Genomic DNA, 14,306 nt, shown 5'->3' on the forward strand with positions numbered 1-14,306 from the left:
AACAAGACCCATTAAGGTGTAAATACTTCCAAGGTTTTTTAAGATAAGATAAGGTAGAACCAGTAGATTATATCTTTGTTCTGTAGGCCAATTCATATGCTGAGATGAAGGTTTTAACAGTAGTGGTAACATTGGTAGCAATCTGTGCCCTGTCCGGGGGTCAGTTGTTGCCCAATATTGTATTAATTCTTACTGATGATCAGGATGACGTCTTGGGCAGCGAGGTAATTTGAATTTATTATCAAATCAGGTTAAAAATATTAAACGGACACCACTACCAACCTAAATCCCACAAGATCCCGTTTTTCAAGTTTGGTTTCACTTTCGTTTCAGCAACCTTAAGAAACGTTCTATCGCTCTGGTTTTCACAGATTACGCTTAGTATATCATCGCATCATTTTAAAATGATCTCTTGCATTTACCAGCTGGGAAGTGTTCAAGTTCTGATGACCATGTCACTTTTCAGAATAAAAATCAGATTCGTATACAATTAAATGCAAATACTTACTAATGCCACATAAATATAATTCAATATTTATCATAATTTGTAGCAATGTGGACATTGTAGTCCACACAGTATTATGTAATAATAATTATTGTGTTGTTATTTTACAGACTGGCATTCCTAAGACAAAAGAGTTAATTGGTAAACAAGGGATGACGTTTAATAATATGGTATGGAATCCACTTTTAATTCCATTTAGTAATCTGTGCTCGTCTGAAGATGGTTCAAAAACATAAATGCACGCAAACGTAACAAAGAAGTTCCGATTTGTTCGAATTTTCTCCTGTACGGTAATGTGGATCGATTGGAACTCGATTTTGGAGACAATGATGCTTCGATGAACAGTTCAGGAGTTCAAGAAGCACATGATATATGGATATACATGCTTATACAGGCAGGCAGCGTTATCAAGAGAACTGATTAAAAACAGTTAAAAAAAAGTTGAGGAGTTATTGTCCTTGACATATACTAGTTTTGAGCGTTAAAATCAGCGCGTTGGCCTGTCAGCAGCCGTATATTTCGCCTGAAAACCTTTCATAATCTTTTAAAGCTATCATGCTCTGATCCTTATTGAATTATTTATTCAAAAATATATGTTACTAAATATATTTCAGTATAATTTGAGCACAGTATCTTTAATTTCAGTTTGTTAGTAGTCCACTCTGTTGTCCAAGTCGGTCCAGTATATTTACATCTATGTATGTCCACAATCACAAAGGAGTCAACAACTCGATTGATGGAAACTGTAATAGCCTTTCCTGGCAGCAAACTCGAGAACCTTATGCGTTTCCTGTCCATTTACATGACCAAGGCTATCAAACATTCTTCGCTGGAAAATATCTGAATACGGTAACGTTTTAATTTTTTCTATATCTCGGTTTGACCTTTCTCTATACAAGTTAACTTGTTTATGAATGATTGTTATGTGACACCTATAGTGAATTGCAATCTTCACAATATTAAGCTTTTACGAACTTCGTACTCATACCTTGACTGTCATAGCCACCTTTCTTGTATCATGGAATGCAGTTCGCATTGGCTTGACATTGTGAAGATGGGGCAGTCCAAGCCCAATTTTAGCTTTGGTAATGGTAAGGCAATTATACATTTGCCAATTTAAGCACTTAGCGTGAAGATCTTCTTTAACCCAAACTGGAGCTGAATGATAACAAGTTCATTTTAACTAGTCCGAAACTTGAAGACTCTTATTAGCCATTTTGGATACTACCATTAAAATATTTAGAAAACAGAATTAGTCAGTAAGCTTCAGATCAACGTTATGTCATGTCTCTCGATATAGCCTTTTCCACTGAAACATTGTGAAGTTATTACGAACTCTGTCTACTGCCTTGAAGTCACTGAGCATTTTCTTGTACCACGAAAGCTGTACATGCAGCGATTTGATTGATTTATGCGCTTAACAATACAGCCAATCAGTGCGCTTGGAAAGACTGTAAAATATAGTCGAAAACTCTGATTGACTGTAATACAAGAAAATGCCTAACGATGCCAAAGTATTAGATTAGTAATAGCTTGACCATTGTGAAACTCAGACCTTTTGTTTACTCGTGTTGGTATTTCAGTATGCAGATCCAGCAGTTGGTGGTGTGAAACATGTTCCACTTGGATGGGATTGGTGGGTTGGCCTCGTACGTACCTTTTTACTTTTTGACCTATTAGTTTTTGAGTTATTATCAGTCATTGTTAATAATTGTGTATGAATGACGTTGCACCATCGGTCATAAATGTTATAAATGCATGTGAGGATCCTATGATCGGATTTTAATTCTGCAAAATGATACCGATAGATACTTCTGTCCACAGTGAACAGTGTAATACTGTAAGTTGAGCTTACGGAAGCACCTTTAAATTCATTATTTAAAATTGTTCCATATTACAGCCTTATTCCATATAATGCCTTATTGAGAATGTCGCGGACGCGTTTGTATGCAAGAAAGATGTTTAAAACAATTATGTTATACTTTTAAGGTAGGTAATTCAAGATACTATAACTACCACCTATCGGTAAATGGTACCGACGAGGCCCATGGTTCGGTATATGAAGACGATTATTTAACAGATATTATAGTAAGTAGGCTAAACGGGTTTTTAATCTGAAGGATTTCTTACTTGATTTGTCATTTACGAGTCCCATTGTTGGCCTGCTCGTATGATCTATAATAAATGATTTCAAATTTGATTCTTCTTCGATATAACTTGGCAATCTTTCATTTTCATTTTTCAGAAAAAAAGAGGAATGGAATTTTTGGAGCAACAGTCTAATCGAAATCCATTCTTTATGATGTTATCAACACCATCCTGTCATGAACCATTTACACCAGCACCACAATATTCGTCTAATTTTGGTGGCTATGTTGCCCCCCGAAATGGTAGTTACAACCATCACGCCGGTCCGGTAATGCCTTTTCCCAAATTAATTCATTTATGATTTCGATTTTAATGTCAAAATTTTGAAAAAACTTTTCTTGCATGTACATTTGTTATTCACTAGGGTCAAGTTATAACGAATGCGTTTAATACCTTGACTGCAATAGCCACCTTTCTTGCGTCAGAGAAGATTTGATTTGATTGTACACTAGCAAATACAGTCAATCAGGAGCCTCAACAGAATGTCAGTAAACACTAAGCAATAATGTTTACAATCTTTCTGTCAAGAGCTTTGATTGGCTGTATTTGATTACGTCCAATCCAATCAATCTCTGTATTCCGTGGTGCAATAAAGGTGCCTATAGCCTTCAAGGTATAAGACGAAGTTAGAAATACTTTGATATTGTGAAGATGGTACAATGGGATGCCTATGAAATCTTTTGGTTTTATCCAAGACAAATTATATTTTTCTTTTTGCTGATAGGATAAGCATTGGTTAATCCGACAAGCTATAACACCTATACCAGATGATACAGCACAAACTATAGATGAAATATATCGAGACAGGTAAGGTTTAATTAGAACTTAGAGCTTAATTGAGCTCAAAGTTTGATTCATATATCCACTTATGGAATTCAAGAGGTTGTAAATAGGTTTAACAGTACATGACACCACTATAGCAAAAAACTGCTAATGATATTTAAGGACCTTTTGAATAGCCATGTCATAAATCAGTGGCATTGCAAGAACCGTGAACGCCTGGCTGAAAATAGATATATAAATCGATACTATTAGTGTCCCCGATACACAAAAAAGTTTAAAACCTCCTTATAATCGATTTACAGTATTAACCAATTTGGTGTACAAATCGTTGTAATTTTTCTTATACAATTGGCATTGCGCCAAATAATAGTTTGCAGTACAAGTTGAGAACTCAACCCCTCTCTAAAAAAAGGTTTTTACCCCCAATTTTTCAAATATGTTATTTTTCAGATTAAGAACATTATTGTCTGTGGATGATATGGTAGAAGATGTTTATAATAAATTAAATGAGATGAGTTTATTAGATAATACTTATATTATATTTACATCAGATAACGGTTATCATCTAGGTAAATATCTATCAGAAAATACATGTTTGCAATCGTTCAATTATGTAACCTTTAACCACGTCAGAGTTATCTTAATTTTCTAAAACCCTTTAAAGGGACAGATGCGCCATTTTTTTTTAGACCAATCGTACCTTAGTCTCAGAAACGGTATTTTTTTTTTAGCTAAGCCAATCAGTAATAGTGTCCACAACTTACCGTCGAAATTTGAGCCTTCAAATTCATGGGTCTCCAAAATTATCTGCGTTTGAAAGTTAAAAAGACGAGTCATCCTTTTTTGAGACACTGCCATATTATAGAAAAAATTTCTATAGAAAAGGGAAAAGAAATTCATAGTTTGAGATGTTTTTGAAGGAATTATGCGATTTTCGTATGACTTTGTTGGTTACAAATAATAATGGTTCACTAAAAGTAAAGTTCAAAGTCATACAGTGTAAAGTCATACAGTGTAAATTCATACAGTGTAAATTCATACAGTGTAAAGTCATACAGTGTAAACAGTGTAAAGTCATACTGTGTAAAGTCATACAGTGTAAAGTCATACAGTGTAAAGTCATACAGTGTAAACAGTGTAAAGTTATACAGTGTAAACAGTGTAAAGTCATACAGTGTAAACAGTGTAAAAAACAGTGTAAAGTCATACAGTGTAAAGTCAATCAGTGTAAAGTCAAACAGTGTAAAGTCATACAGTGTAAACAGTTTAAAGTCATACAGTGTAAACAGTGTAAGGTCATACAGTGTAAACAGTGTAAAGTCATACAGTGTAAAGTCATACATTGTAGAGTCATACAGTGTAAAGTCATAAAGTGAAAAGTCATACAGTGTAAAGTGGTACAAATTCCGACAGTGGCTTTAGTCTTCTCTCTTTCTCATTATGTTGATTTTACTTTCATTCATTCATTACATTTTCCTCGCGGACTGAAAGTTAGACAGGACCATGTCCTATGTCGGGATTGAACCCTGGAATCTAAGGTAATCATACCCAGAAATTCACCCCGCTCCCTATTATCATTCCTTTTACTTATTTACCTATACTGCCTTTCAGGTCAATTTTCCATGCCATGGGACAAACGTCAACTATATGAATTTGATATTAGAGTTCCATTAATGGTGAGAGGACCAGGAATAACTCCAGGCAAGACTAGTGATGTATGTCTTCTTTTAATTTTCTTTTGGCATAAAAATTCAAAATTTAATTAAATCGAGCGCAACAGCAAGCATTATTTAATAGGAATGCAAGAAGTGTTGTGTTTGGTGACTCTCGTGCACAAATTTTGTCCTGTTTGTGTACACCCAAGGCGAAGCGAGGCCAGGTCTTCGAGGGTCCCACAGGAAGCTAATGAATTTCACATGGCCTGAGACGAATTTAGAGCATTTAGAAGGCTTAATTCCCACTTCAAAATGAGATCTCAAAATGAGGAGGGGGTGGGGGGGTTGCTGGCTGCTAAATGCGCTGCTGCTCATTGAGCCGACAGAGATGAGTGAAATTTAAATTTTCATTTTGGACTACCTCAACCAGCCTACTAAGATTAGTAAAGCCAGAATTTAAGTTTTGGAAGTAAAAAATTTCAGGTACCAGTAATGAACATAGATTTAGGTCCAACCTTTCTAGATATCGCACAGACCTCCATACCAAATTATATGGACGGTATATCATTTAAACCAACATTAATGTCCAATTCCGACTCACAAACCGTAAGAGAGAACATGCTCGTTGAACACTATGGTGAACATGTTGTAAATATTCCCAATTGCCCACAACTTCATAACCAAGGACTATTTGTGAGTATATAATCTTTATAACAAACTTAAAAGGCGGGATGCGGCTCAATTTAACATCATAACATCGGCTCTGTGGATAGCAAGTCATCTGTATGGCTAACGAAAATTCAGATCGTCAACGGTGATTCGTTTTATTTGTACAAGTAAAGATTCCATAAGAGTCTGTTGGAAAATTCTCCGATATGGTAGAATATACCAGAAAACAGAAATGAAATGTTACCACAGAAAAATGCCATGGCCCCAAGCAACCCTAGTTGTACGTCATTTTTCGTACATTTTTACAAGGTCACGTTTTCACGAACTTCACACTTATACCTTGACTGTAATAGTCACCTTGTATCATGGACGTTTGTAAATTAAGCGATTTAATTGGAATTGTACACAGGCTAGTACAACCAATTAGAGGCTTAGACAGAAAGACTGTGAACACAAAGCCATTTTGTTTACAATTGTTTTTGTCGAGGGCTCCGATTAGCTGTATTCGTCGACAAACCAATCAAATCGCTGCATTCTGTAATACAAGAATATTGGCTATTGTAGTCAAGGTATAAGATACAGTACGAAGTTCGTAATAGCTTAACTTTGTGAAGATGTATTTCTTTTGGTTTAATAGTGTATTTTTCAATGCGTAAATATGCTAGAAGTTTCGCTGATAGAAGTGGTGGCTATTATGTTATTTTAGGTATGCCATAGCCATTGTGAGTGCCAAGATTCCTGGAACAATACTTATTCTTGTCTACGAGTAGTTAAGCCTGGAATGAACTATAAGTATTGCGAGATTGAAGACTTAGAGGTAGGCTAAGAACCGGTAATTGTTCAGCTATAAGCTAATTGGTTATAGTATTCACAGTCTACAGTCACAATTTGAGCCTAATAAGCTATGTGCATCCACAATTATTCGTGTTTGAAAGTTGCATTGACGACTCGCCTTTTATCAACAACCCAATTTTTAGGCAGAGGAAAAACTAGTGAAGGAAAAATATATTCCTAGTAAGAGGTATTTTGTAGGAACTGCGCGATTTTCATAAAGTTCTTGTATTTTTATATTTACATGTATTCAAAGCCCAAATCAACCTCCGAAAATGATTACCATGGGCTTTAATGATTTCCCATTTGATAGAGCTCAATACCAGCAGTCCACCTATCATTTATCAGAATGAAATCCTACTTTCGTTTTTTATAAAGTTAAAAAATTATCCCCCTAAGCGAACATTTAGATCGTTGCGGTAGAGGACTTTTTAGAATTTTCCCGATCTATATATAAAGTTAATGTAGAATGTGGCATCAAGAAATCCATACAGGAAAAATACTTTATAAATCAAGTTCAAGCCAATGTGAAATGCTGATTTGGTTTTCCATATTTTTTCTATAGAATTACCTCCCCTTTTGTCTTATAGTTACAACAATTCGCCTTTCATTAGGGGTGGGACAATGAGACCCTTTTTCTGAAATATGAAAATTTCTAAGGCGCAAAAGATCGCTGGAAAGTACGTATGAATTTGAAATAATATATACATTATCGGACGATATTGGTATATATATTGATAAATGTATATTGTGCTGTATATTGACTGTGCAAATATTTTGTAGAACAGAATGGACATTCATAGACAACGAATTCGAGATAACTCCACTGAGTGAACACATTGATATCTGTAATCGGGGAAACCCCCAAATTTTATGGTCTTTCCATTCTATAAACTGTCCAGCCAAGACAGTCTGCATATGGGAATCAAGATTTTATTTTATTTTTTACAATTTTTTAGCTTGATAATTTTCATTCATTTTCTTCATTCTATGAGTGTTAATACATCATAACAAAACAAACCGTTTAATTTAGGGTTTAGTTAGTAGTTTATGCCATTTATCTCTTACGTCATAAACAACAGAGTGGAAGTGGTCAGTCAGTCCACACCTCTCTGTATCAATGGGTAACAATTCCAAGTTCTGTTTCTCTTCAATAATCCCCTCTAAATTATGTTTCAGTATCTCAATAACTTGTCGATGTTGTTCAAGCAATCTTTGTTTCTCTTCCTTGTTGATTTGGACGAAATCTTCAATATCCTTCTTAATTGTACATTTGGGTGCAAAGTCTTTTATAATGTTCATGAAAATAAACATATCGTCGAGATGAAATATGGAATTGTTGTTATCAAGCAATAGTAATGTTTCTGTCACATCTAGAATTATGTTGATTTTGTCGATTTCCAAACAACCTTTGTTAACAACTTCCTCCAATTTCGATAACCATTCTTTGACCACCATTTTCAATTCTTCCTTAGATTTAAACTCGTGGTTTCTGAACCATTTGTTCATAGCATCACACCACAATTTCCCTCCATCATTTTTCTTCCACTTGGTAATTTTCTGTTGCCAGTTGGATACAACGTCATCTCCTTGAATAGTCTGTAGCTTCAGTTGAGGGCTAAATGGGTAATCAGGGAATGCCACCGAATTTAGATCAATTTTCAATCCAACATTTGCCCCTTCCTTCTTTTTCTGTAAAGAAAACATATGAAAAATTTTGCTTCTTAAAAAGGGTTTTTCAACTTGCCATAATTCTAATATTTGACCAGTCTAATTGAAATGATCGTTCCGGTTTTTTTTATTAATGTTTATTTTGACGAATGTTTAAGAGCCTAAGTGAAGTGGCTATTACTAAAAATAAAAGCTAATAAAAGACGGAACGAAAGTTTTGACTAATTTTAACTTAGACTAATTAAACTTAGGCCCAACTTTCGTTTCATTTTTTTAATAGTTTTTATTTTTAGTAGGCCCATATTTTTTATAAGATAATCACAAATAATTATTGCAATAATTAACCTTTTTTAAATCGGAATCCAGTTTCAAACTCAATTCGTCGTAACCCGCTTCATCTAAAGATTTAAGCAGTCTTGGAAAAGCATTCGCACCAGATTTATGAATTATTTTGACCATCGCTTCCACCCCCTTTCTCCTTCGTTTTTCTTCTTTCATGGTAATCTTTTCCAGATCATCTTCATCAATAATTTCGTTTTTAAATAGATAGTTTTTGAGAACACTGGAGTCGAGCTCGTCCACCATTCTCACATGGTTTTCCCTCAAAACTTCAAACTCTAATTCAGACAAGCTGCCTCTTTCTTTCGATTTAGTGACTGAACGAGAACCAGTTATTTTCTGAAAATAAACAGGTATAAATTTCTGAGAAAATGGATGTCTCGATAGATGACTGGGAGAATGGATGAGTGGACATATGACTGGATGAATGACTGGGAGCATGGATGACTGGAAGACTGACTGGATGAATAAGTGGGAGCATGCATGACTGGAAGACTGACTGGATGAATGACTGGGAGCATGGATGACTGGAAGACTGACTGGATGAATGACTGGGAGCATGGATGACTGAAAGACTGACTGTATGAATGACTGAGAGCATGGATGACTGGAAGACTGACTGGATGAATAAGTGGGAGCATGCATGACTGGAAGACTGACTGGATGAATGACTGGGAGCATGGATGACTGGAAGACTGACTGGATTGGAGGATGAATAGGCCTGGTGATCAGATGGATGAATAAGCGACTGGATGAATGGCTTGATGTATGATTGGATGGCGTGGTTAGTGGGCAAATTGATCGAGAGGGTGATGATACCTTTTTTAAGTCCCCTGTTAATTTATCTGCCATTTCTTTATAACCAGATTGTTGCAGAGCTGCTATTAATTTTTTAAACGCCCAACTTCCCGAGTTATAAACAATATTAAGCATGGTTTCAGCGCCCTTTCGTCTTAATTTTTTGCATTTCTTTTTGATCTGCTCCACATCGTCTTGGTCAATAACTTTGTTTTGTTCTAAATGTGGAATAAGTTTTTTGGGGTCCAATTTAACCATTTCAACTCGGTTCTCTCGAAGAATCTGGTATTCCAATACTGGAACTTTTCCTCTTTTCTTTGAAACTTCCGATGACTTTTTTTCCATCACTTCAACTTTGGCTCTTCCATTTTTTACTTCCAGTGGTACCTCTTCAGTCTGTTGAATTGTAGTTCTTATGGTTTTTTCTTCCGGTGACGCGTTTTCTGTCTTTTCAGTCTCACTTGGATGAATTTCAGCAACAATTTCAGTTGTTCTATGCTGTTCTGCTTTCTGAATCTGAAACATAAAACGTTTAAATAGATTTTCATTTTCTGTTGAAGCGTAAAAAGACTACAATCTCTGTTGTAAAGTTACGTAGTGTTTTGTTTGTAACGTTACACCAGAGCAACCATAAAACCACTATGTTACAACAGAGTGACTCGTTCAGAAGATAAAAACTTAAAAACACTCCATAGCTTTACAAAGTGACTCATTCAGTTGATAAAACAATATAAACACTACGTAACATTACAACAGAGCGACTCGTTCTGTAGACAAAATAATATAAGTACTACGTAACATTACAAATACAACAGAGTGACTCGTTCAGAAGATAAAAACAAATAAACACTATGTAACGTTATAAAAGGGGGCTCGTACAGTAGACATAACCATACAAAACACTACGTGACTCGATCAGTAGCTAAAATCATAACATGATTCTATTAATTATAAACACTAACATTACAACAAAGGGACTCGTTCAGTAGATAAAATCATATAAACACTATGTAAAGTTACAACAGAGTGACTAGTGCAGAAGATAAAATCATATAAATACTACGTAACGTTACAACAGAGTGACTCATACAGTAGACAAAAAAAACCCCCAAAAAACCAAGTAACTTTACAACAGAAATGAAATGAAATGAAATGAATGGAGTTTTACGTCCTTCTTTTCTGCACCATGTGGGCTAATGAAGACGGGCAACGCCATGCAGGGTGCGATGAGGGAAATTTTGCCAGGACAGCGGCATTAGCCTGCTCTTTTTTCGATTTCCAACTGTCGGGGGATCTTTAACGTGTACAGCCTGTAGCACACGGGGCCTCGGTTTATTGTCCCATCCGAACGACTAGACGCTTTTTCCATGTCAGCCCCTCTTACCTGCATCACAGACAGGGAGAAACCGGGTTGAAAATCCGAAGGTATTATCTCGACCTATTCCGGCATTCAACCCTGGAACTTCAGGTTAGCGAGCAAGCGTCTAACTCACTGAGACAACGCGTCTCCAACGTAACAACAGAGCAACTCGTTCAGTATAGAAAGACATAAAACACTTCGTAGCTATACAACAGAGTGACTCGTTCAGTATAGAAAGACATAAAACACTTCGTAGCTATACAACAGAGTGACTCGTTCAGTAGATAAAAGTATAAAACCACTGCGTAGCTTTACAACAGAGTGACTCTTTCAGTAGATATAAGCATAACATATATCAGAATAAAAACACAGCGTAACGTTACAACAGAGTGAATGTGTCAGTAGATATCAGCATAAAAACACAGCGTAACGTTACAACAGAGCGAATCGTTCAGTATACAAAGACATAAAAACACTTCGTGGCTTTGGAACTGTAAATATAGGGCCTTCTAATATGACTTTATGGGTATTTATTGGTATCTATCTAGTCGATAAAATGAGTAATATCATTGTGTAACCTTAAATTTGAGCTTAGTATGTGATAGTAAATATATTAAAGATGAATATGGCGACCTGAATATATTTAAACTAGGTTAAAGGGATATTAGAGAGATTTTGTAATCTTTTTAATGTGTATCGGGGACACTAATATCATTAATTTGCACCATTCCATTTTTCAATCATACGTCTGTGCCTCCTGCAATTCCACTAAAACTATGCGTTTGATGACGTCACTAATCACCAAATGCTTTATCACATAACGCCCTTCACGATCAGTGGCGTCACGAAAATTTTATTCCCAAGAAATTAAGGCCCTATAGGGGATATAGTGTTTTTATGGTTTTGTCTACTGAACGAGTCACTCTGTTGTAACGTTACGTATTTGTTTTAATGGTTTTATCTACTGAACGAGTCACTCTGTTTTAACGTTACACATTTGTTTTTTTATGGTTTTATCTACTGAACGAGTCACTCTGTTTTAACGTTACGCATTTGTTTTTTATGGTTTTATCTACTGAACGAGTCACCCTGTTGTAATGTCATAGTGTTTTTATGGTTTTGTCTACCGAACGAGTCACTCTGTTGTAACGTGACGTATTTGTTTTTATGGTTTTATCTACTGAAAGAGTCACTCTGTTGTAGTGTTACGTATTTGTTTTTATGGTTTTATCTACTGAACGAGTCACTCTGTTTTAACGTAAAATACTTTTTTATGGTTTTATCTACTGAACGAGTCACTCTGTTGTAGCGTTACGTATTTGTTTTTATGGTTGTATCTACTGAAATGAAATGAATGGCGATTTACGCACTACTCTTCTGCACCTCATTGACCTTATTAAGACGGGCGACGTCATGCAGTGTGTAATTAAGGGAATTTTCAAGGATAGCGGCATTAATCTACACTTGTTTACAATTGTTTTTTTATGGTTTTATCTACATAACGAGTCACTCTGGTGCAACGTAAAATACTCTTTTTATGGTTTTATCTACTGAACGAGTCACTCTGTTGTAACGTAAAATACTTTTTTATGGTTTTATCTACTGAACGAGTCACTCTGTTGTAATGTAAAATACTTTTTTTTATGGTTTATCTACTGAACGAGTCACGCTATTGTAACGTAAAATACTTTTTTCTATGGTTTTATCTACTAAACGAGTCACTCTGTTGTAACGTAAAATATTTTTTTATGGTTTTATCTACTGAACGAGTCACTCTGTTGTAACTTAAAATACTTTTTTTATGGTTTTATCTACTGAACGAGTCACTCTGTTGTAATGTAAAATACTTTTTTTATGGTTTATCTACTGAACGATTCACGCTATTGTAACGTAAAATACTTTTTTCTATGGTTTTATCTACTAAACGTGTCACTCTGTTGTAACGTAAAATACTTTTTTATGGTTTTATCTACTGAACGAGTCACTCTGTTGTAACGTAAAATACTTTTTCTATGGTTTTATCTACTGAACGAGTCACTCTGTTGTAATTTAAAATACTTTTTATATGGTTTTATCTACTAAACGAGTCACTCTGTTTTAACGTAAAATACTTTTTTATGGTTTTTTTTTTTTACAGAACCAGTCACTTATGTGTAACGTTACGTAGTGTCTTTATGATTTTGTCTACATTCTGGTGTAATAAAACGTAGTATTTTGTCTAGTAGACAAGTCACTCTGTTGTAATGTTAGTTGAACGCAGTGTTATGGTTTTATATACTGGATTATATACATTACTTTCATGGGACAGATTTATTAAATACGTAAAACTGGGTTATAAAATGACTATAAAATTTACCTTTTGAAAGTAATACAGCAGCATGTAGATTAGGAGAAGCACCGGAATCTCCCACATCCTTCAAATCCGATATTAAATCGCTAAAATCGACAAAGTTTAAATATTTCCTCGTTTTTGTATCATATTTCTACGCTGATATACTATAGGGCTTATTCAGTACAACATTGTACGTAACGCATGACTAGATTAAAGTGATACTACGTCTTAGAATGAGCAGAAAATTTAATTCTCAAGAATGGTCAATATGAGTATATATTCACCAGTGAACTTACCTGGTGTCATAAAGTTACAACAGAATCCCTGTAAAAACTAAAAAATTGGAAAATTTATAATACTGAGTAATTCTTGAAAAACGCTTTATCATAATAGTAAGTGTTTTTCAATAGTTACTTGCAATTTTATTAAGTTTTTTGGATTTATCGGATTATATAAGGATCCTGTTATGTTAATTTTGACAACAGGTATATCTACTAATGAATATAATGCTCTTATTGGCTCTTATTTTTAAATTTTATGTTTATTTTAAGACGTAGTATCCCTTTAAAAAAATATTGAAAAAAGGACTCTTTCATTTAGTAAGCACACGAGCCACGAAGCGTTTAGGATGCAATATGGAAAAGACTTAGACATAATAATATGACGCGGTGACGATATAGGTCGGCCTTTTTTCGGGTAAGGGGATAGGGGGTTCTTGCCCCGCCCCCTCTTTCTGATACGCCTATATAAATCACCAGCCTAATATACTTATTGTTATCTTAATGTTGAATGTATAGTGTTAAGAGTGAAGGAGTTCCTAAAAACTTCTATGTATAGTATTATACATGTACAATTGTTATTGAATTGTACGAGAATCGGCCTTTCAATTTTGATTCAGATAGCTGAATTGAGCTCTCTCAGTAAATATCAGTAAAAATGTTCATATTATATGATATCATATCCAAGTTTATCAATTAACTAAAGAAATATTATTTAGGGACGACTTTACCCTTGATATGAATTTTAAAATATCTATTTTTTGTTTTTTTGTAGAATTTTGTGGAAGTTTATGACTTAGCTAAAGATCCACATGAATTTGTAAACCTCAGAAATTCAACAGATCAACAGTTACTGACCACATTTAAACAGGAACTTTACAAACTAGTTCATTGTTCTGGGTCTGGGTGTGTTACTCCGCCGATTAAATATTCTTAA

The 14,306-nt window shown here is 34.8% G+C and overlaps 1 protein-coding gene across 1 annotated transcript; it reads left to right on the top strand.

The window, feature by feature from the left end:
* Positions 1-88: 88 nt before the first annotated feature.
* Positions 89-14,306, top strand: LOTGIDRAFT_238806 (hypothetical protein; the record flags this gene model as incomplete). The annotated part of the gene is made up of 12 exons (XM_009051498.1): positions 89-224; positions 616-675; positions 1,151-1,354; positions 2,089-2,154; positions 2,495-2,593; positions 2,751-2,921; positions 3,378-3,460; positions 3,887-4,005; positions 5,048-5,151; positions 5,575-5,784; positions 6,467-6,577; positions 14,145-14,306. The coding sequence occupies exons 1-12, from the start codon at positions 105-107 to the stop codon at positions 14,304-14,306; spliced, it is 1,509 nt and encodes a 502-aa protein (XP_009049746.1). The 5' UTR covers positions 89-104.

This window comes from Lottia gigantea, assembly GCF_000327385.1.
Source record: "Lottia gigantea unplaced genomic scaffold LOTGIsca_169, whole genome shotgun sequence".
Taxonomy (NCBI): Eukaryota; Metazoa; Mollusca; class Gastropoda; family Lottiidae; genus Lottia; species Lottia gigantea.